This window comes from Lytechinus variegatus, chromosome 9, assembly GCF_018143015.1.
Source record: "Lytechinus variegatus isolate NC3 chromosome 9, Lvar_3.0, whole genome shotgun sequence".
NCBI lineage: Eukaryota > Metazoa > Echinodermata > Echinoidea > Temnopleuroida > Toxopneustidae > Lytechinus > Lytechinus variegatus.
The window spans coordinates 19,660,747-19,667,542 of record NC_054748.1 but is presented as its reverse complement, the minus strand read 5'-3'; the positions used below and the strand labels follow the sequence as shown (position 1 = coordinate 19,667,542).

Genomic DNA, 6,796 nt, shown 5'->3' with positions numbered 1-6,796 from the left:
TACCATAATATTTACATTGTATAATGCTTACAACAATGCAGTAGCGTAGGTCCTAGGATTTTCCACAGGGAGGGGGGGGGCAAAATCGTCCGCCAAAAAATTAACAAGCAAAAAAAAATAAAAAAGGTCCTCAACAGGAAATAAAGGACATTTCGCACCGGAAAAAAAATTGACAAGCAAAAAAAGAAAAAAAAAATTGGTCAGCTGTGACTCGTCAGGGGGGGGGGGGGGCTGACTGACTAGTAAGTCCAGGAAAAAAATAAGAAAATACCAACTGAAGTGCTATCAATTTCGTGCAGAAGATCTGAAGTACATGTATGATTTAAAATACCATTTCCCTTAGTCCAACATTATAATTTTTTTTCTTCTCAGAACCTTTCTTATTTAATCTACTGTACATGGAGGGGCTTTTGGATTTTTCGACATGGGGGTTTAAGACTGGATACCTCTGTCATTTTTACACCAAGCCCCCTTTTCATTCCTACCATTTCATTCATTATTTCTCACTTTCCTTCCTACCATTTCTTTCTTTATCTTCTTCTCTCTCTATCTTTTTTTTCGTTCTTTTCATTTTTCTCTCTAAACAAGTCAATAATATACTTCAAACATTTCGATTATTTTCAATCAGGTAAAAAGAAAACCCGTGAATCAACCGTTACGCTGAATTGAAGTACATGAATGCACATTTGAAACATGTCAAAGGTTACTGGGAATTCCCAATCACTAAAAATAGTTTGATATTGAACTCGAATTCGTAAACAAGTGTAAATTTGCACACGATTCACTACGCACCACCATTATGAATTGATGTAGCCAAAATATATAATACTGCTACTACCAGACCCGTATAATATTATTGCTTCGATCGAATTGAGAAATATATCGTTTATAATGGACATAAGCAGTTTGATGTAAGTATATTGAATAATTCATGTATTTTCCAAAGATATTATGTATATATTTTACACATTCAAATGCCATATGTATCAGAAACGTGTCGAATATGAAATCACACTGATTGATATGGCTTGTTTAATGATTGTATCTTTAATATTACTGGATTGCCATTTTTCTTCAATAAATAAGCGATTGTTTCCAGTGAGAAATTGTAACATCACTATCTTTGGACAGACAGAATCGAAACAATCAAATTATATACATCAAGATCGTTCTTTAGGGGTGATCAGACTTATTTTCCAACCCGGAAGTAATGTGAAAAATGAAAAGGTAAATTGCCTATTCGTATAATTTCATTTCATTTATTCAATTTTTCCAACAAAATGAAGAAGCAATGATTACAATAAATAAAATATAACATCAGGAAATACAAATGACATAAATATTCAAATAAACCAAATATAAAGAATATGCACCTGATACAGAAGATAATATACCAAAAATGTTGGAAAAACGGAGTGGTCCACTGAAAAGCAAAGCTTGTAAAGTGTGGACCACTCCAGACGGAAAAAAGTATAACACTTAAAAGCATATGGGCCAAAAACGAGCGGCAATACAAAATAGATAATCAAATAAAGATATAAACAATGATTACAATAAAGGAAATTAAAATTAAAAGATGAGCAGAGACAAAAGACAAAGAAAAGACATGAAGACACAAAAACAAAAATAAAACACACAAAACAAGAGTAAAATTAAACAAACATTGCTGCACAAACTGCGAAAACCGAAGAAGGGATAAATGCAGAAAGAGAGAGTTAAAGATAGGAGAGGGAAAGAGAAAGAGGGGAGGGGAGTGTGATCAATCTGACACCAACACCGAGGGCAACCTGTAAATAGGTAAACAATAAATAAACAAATAGATTATAGAGGAAAAGGAATCAATGTGAAGTTTTGTAAGATTGCAACAAAATAAATTTTAATTTTCTTTTAAATGAATTAAGAGAAGGGGAAAACTGGATATCTGGGTGAAGAGAGTTCCAAAATTTTGGGCCCCTATATATAAATGTGTTTTGGGCGAACAGCGTTCTAAGCATGGGCAAATGAAGGTCGTCGCGACCTCTAGTAGGGTAATTGTGTGAGGCGCTGTTTTTTTTAAGAACATGTCATGAAAAATAAAAGGAAGCATATTATTGTATTGGTACATGAATTGACCGAGCTGGAGTAGGTAAAGATCACTGATCTTCAAAATTTTGTTTTCGAAAAAAATAGGATCAGTGTGGGAACGTACGTGAGAAGAAAAAACAATTCGAAGTGCTTTCTTTTGCAGCAATAAAATCCTGTTAAGTAAAGTTTGATGTGTGTTTCCCCATATAAGCAGACCGTAGTGAAGATATGGTAATACTATAAGAGTAGAGTGTGAGTAAGGAAGTTGACGGGAGGAACATTCTTAATTTATTCATAACACCAATATTACGAGAAATTGTTTTGCAAATACTGTCAATATGACACTTCCAAGAAAGCTTATCTACAATGACACCTAAAAATTTAAAATTCGATACACGAACTGGTGATTAGACGAAGTGATGATTGGACCAAATGGTTTTCAGACAAAATAACTTTTTTTTACTACATGTTTATCAATTATTATCTTATTGATATGGCTTGTTTTTTGTTACTTTAGAAAAAGCGCTTAATAAGATGGAATTATTATTATTATTTATACATGTAAGCTGTACTTCTTCTAGTGTAAACTAATAAGCTGCTTGTTTTTCTTTTCTTATTTGTTTATTCTGTTATATTTTAAATTACTCGTATGAATTATAAGTGAATTGTTATACAAAATTATGAAAACCCAATAAAAACTTAAGAAAAAAAAACATTTCGTCTAAAAACCATTTGGTCCAATCATCACTTCGTCTAATCACCAGTTCGTCCATTACCATTTCGTCTCATAACCAGTTGGTCTAAATAAATATCCATTTCATTTTAATTTATTTTGTCCAATTAACACTAAGTCCAGTTAAACTAGATTTCAGACTTAATTGCTGTTAGCCCAACTCGTTATATATAAACTGGTGAGTGAAAGAAATTGCAATTAGACGATGTGGATAGTGGATTAGCTTATGTTAGACCAAATGATAGTAAAGGAGTTTGGTAATTGGACGAAATGGCATTAGACTAATTGGAAATAAACTTATAAAAATCATACTCTTTTTAAAGCAAATATGATTCCTAATTCTCTTCTTTTCACTCCTTTCCTTTCACCTTCCCAATTTATTCCCATCGTACCAAGCTCCTCTTTCCATTCCCCTTTCTCCTCTCCCCCTCATTTTATCATTCCCAATTTCCAATTGCTCCTCCCCTTCCTTTCCCTATTCCAAAACCCAACGTGATCCTTTTATTACTCAGTGATGTAAGTCAAATGGTGTTTATTATTCTTCATCTTGTTTTGTAATCATTATTTTTCAGTCTTCTATAACCCAACCATGGCTGAAGCATTAAAGACTGTCATCTCCCAGAGTACAGAGTGTCCAGTGTGTCTTTCTACATTTACTGATCCCAAGATCCTGTCTTGTTCTCACACTTTCTGCAAGACTTGCCTGGACAACCTCTTAGAGTGTCACGGTAACTGCCAGATCCGATGCCCTGTCTGCAGAGCTGTGACCCAGGTCCCAAACCAAGATGTCGGCAAACTACAGGTAAATCTTGCTTTGAAGAGTCTGATAGAGGATATGGAGGGCCATCCTCAGATTTGCACAAATTGTAAATCAAATGACAAATCCCATGCTGCTGTCTACTGCCAAGACTGTGGCAACTATCTCTGCATCTCTTGTCTTAATACGCACTCTCAATGGAAAGGCTTTATCGATCATGAAGTCATTGCCATGAGTGAGATCTCATCAGGGAAGGTTTCAGTCCGTAAATACCGGAAATGCAGGAAACATCCAAAAGAAGACGAGGGTTGCTTCTGTTCCAGCTGCAGGAGATTCACATGCTTCAGGTGTGTTGTTATGGAACATACGGGGGAAGGACACAAGGTCATCGAGGGAACAGCTTACGAGGACAAACACACGAAGGGTATGGAAGAACTTAAATCAAAGGTGGACAAGAAACAATCATGCTTTCAGAAGTACATTGATTTTATAGATGAACAGACTAAAAGTGTTGACAATGCCAAGAAACAGTGTACAAGTGACATTAATAAAGCATATGATGATGCAGTCCGGCAGTTGACAGTAAAGAGGGAAAGTCTAGTAAGAGAAGTCAAGGAAACGACCGAAGGAGTAAAGAAAGAACTGGAAAGTATGAAGACCACGGCCCAGAAGCACATCAATCGGTTGGCGACCATGGCTGAAATGGTAACTAAGAAAATAAAGATTCCATTAGATATGGATACTTTGGCTGCACACGACACTCTGTGTGAAGAGTTACGAGAGGTCTTTGATCAAAAGGATCCTGACTACGAGCAGCCGAAGAAATCGGGCATAAAGGGGAAAAGTGTCAAGTTCAAGAGAAATGTTGGAGTGGATAAGCTAGGCCTTGGGAAGATTGTGAATATAGTTGAAAGAAACGTCGCCTTACCCACTAATAAAACATTTAATGAAAAGGACGTTTGTTTGCCTATGTATAATATTGATAATGTAAAGAAGGTTGCTTTGCCAGCTCAAGATATGAATACCATGGTTGGTACACCAGACGGTAGGATGGCCGTAGGATGTGATACAGGTGGCATGAAAATCTTCTCCACTGATGGTCAGCTTCAGGAGACAGTTCTGAAGGATGTTAAGATTAATACGGTAGGGTTCCTCTCTGATGGTCGATGTGTTGTGATGGATACTTCACACAACATCACACTGTACACACCAGAGTACACACAATTGAATGTAATGTTTAAGACTCTAAGTAAAGATGGAGGTGGGTTTTCTGATCTCACTGTTGATGCTGATGATGTGATCTATGTGAGCTACCTGAATGCCGAGAAGATCCAGGTATTTTCAACAGCAGGTGGGCAAGCAGTCAGGGAGATACCATGCAACGGGTATGTACCATATCAAATCACTAGTTACCATGGTTCTCTGATCATTTTATCATTGTATGCTATCATATTGATAGACAAACAGGGTGCTGTTCAACATGAATTAAAGAAACCTGATAGTTGCCTTTACGCTGCTGTATCTCAATGGAATACAATCCTGATAGCCAAGGTGAAGCATATTGAAGGTTTGATGAGCATTGACGAGTATACAAATGAACTAAGGCACATTCGAAACCTTGTTAATAATTACAAGTTTAAGAAGCATAGGATACATTGGTGTAACCTCCAGCAGTACCGATCAGGAGAGATCGCTTTCTGCACTCGGGATAGACTCTATATATTCCGCTTAAAATAATTGATGACATGATATCATAATTGTTATCGCAGAAGATGGGGGGGGGTGATACCCACTAAGTGGCCATTTTCTGCTAGAGTAGGCTGCTATAATGTTGAAATACATAAAACAATCGTTGGATCATTTCTTTCTCTTTTTTTACCCATAAAAAGCATTTCGCTGCTTACATCTTTTTTATTTCCAGCTTTGCATTTATCAAGCATCATTTTTATCATGTTTATCCTCTGTGTGGGGAAATTCTAGTACTTGCATATCAGACAAAGTGTTGTTAAATATTTTATGACAAACCATATGATTCTCTATTCATATTCATGACTGTATATAATATTTGACTAGTAATGCCAACATTGGTGGTGAGATCTTCATCATGCGCGTATACTTGTATGTTTTCATAAATTGAAAGATATCTATGCTGTGAATCAATACATTATTATAACGTGTGAATATATAAATATTATCTTCATGGAGATGGTCTGATCATCACTCTTCGATATTTTTCGGAGTGTGAAACATTTAAAAAAAACTTATTTTATTTATGAAAATTGCACGATAAATGCATAAAACAGCATATAGTCATTGAATCTCAATTTCTATTTTCAGCTTTCCACTTAATATCAAGCATCATCTTTATCATGTGTATCCTATGTGAGAGAATTTCTCGTGCTTAAAATATAAGACATAATGTTAAATATACATATTGTAACAGTATCCTGTTTATGTGATTTGTTCAACTGATAACCTATAATGTTTATTCAGTTAGAGGGCGCACTCTTGCTAAGTAATAAAGTACCCCTTTCTGCCTCTGATGTTCGAGTCAAGTAAAACCATTTAACAACCCAATCACAACTTGAAACACATATTTTATGGGAAACCAAATGTTTCTCTCTTCATACATGTCATGTATATAATATTTGTCTAGCAATGACTATCGTGGCAATGTGATATTTACCATTGATATTAATGAGTGTATGCTATACTGTTTATGATTTTATGCATAAATTGTAATATGTCGTTATTCTATGCTATTATTCTATCTAGACATGATTACACTGTGTAAATATATAAATATCATCTTCATGGAATTGGTCTGATTCCTGCTCTTTAATATTTTTTTGAAGTGCTTCAATTTCAAAATGCAATTATATATGATAACTTGAATGTGAAACAAAACAAACAAATATTGCCGGCATTTAAGAAAATAGCTTAAAATGCATAAAAAGCAACGTCAATGGATCTCAATTTTTATTTGGAACTTTGCTATTATCAAGCATCATCTTCATCATGTTTATCCTGTGTGGGGAAATTTCTAGTTCTTGTATTTTAGACATAATGTCATTAGATATATCATGAGAAATCAAATAATTTTCTATTCATAAACATATACTTCATATTTAACTAGTAATAACCATGGTGGAAGTGTAATATTTACCATTCATTTTAAAGACGGTATGCTGTACTATTTACTTGTAATGCATATTGTATGCATTGGTCATGCAGATATGAAG

The 6,796-nt window shown here is 34.8% G+C and overlaps 1 protein-coding gene across 1 annotated transcript; it reads left to right on the top strand.

Annotated features, from left to right (window-relative positions):
* The first annotated feature begins 750 nt into the window (after nt 1–750).
* Nucleotides 751–6,449, top strand: LOC121421363 (E3 ubiquitin-protein ligase TRIM31-like). Its single transcript, XM_041616060.1, has 2 exons — nt 751–911; nt 3,370–6,449. The coding sequence occupies exon 2, from the start codon at nt 3,387–3,389 to the stop codon at nt 5,289–5,291; it is 1,905 nt and encodes a 634-aa protein (XP_041471994.1). The 5' UTR covers nt 751–911; nt 3,370–3,386; the 3' UTR covers nt 5,292–6,449.
* Nucleotides 6,450–6,796: the final 347 nt, after the last annotated feature.

Bases quoted from the DNA above. Each gene is read 5' to 3' on its own strand.
- LOC121421363 (XM_041616060.1), top strand. From the start codon at position 3,387: ATGGCTGAAGCATTAAAGACTGTCATCTCCCAGAGTACAGAGTGTCCA.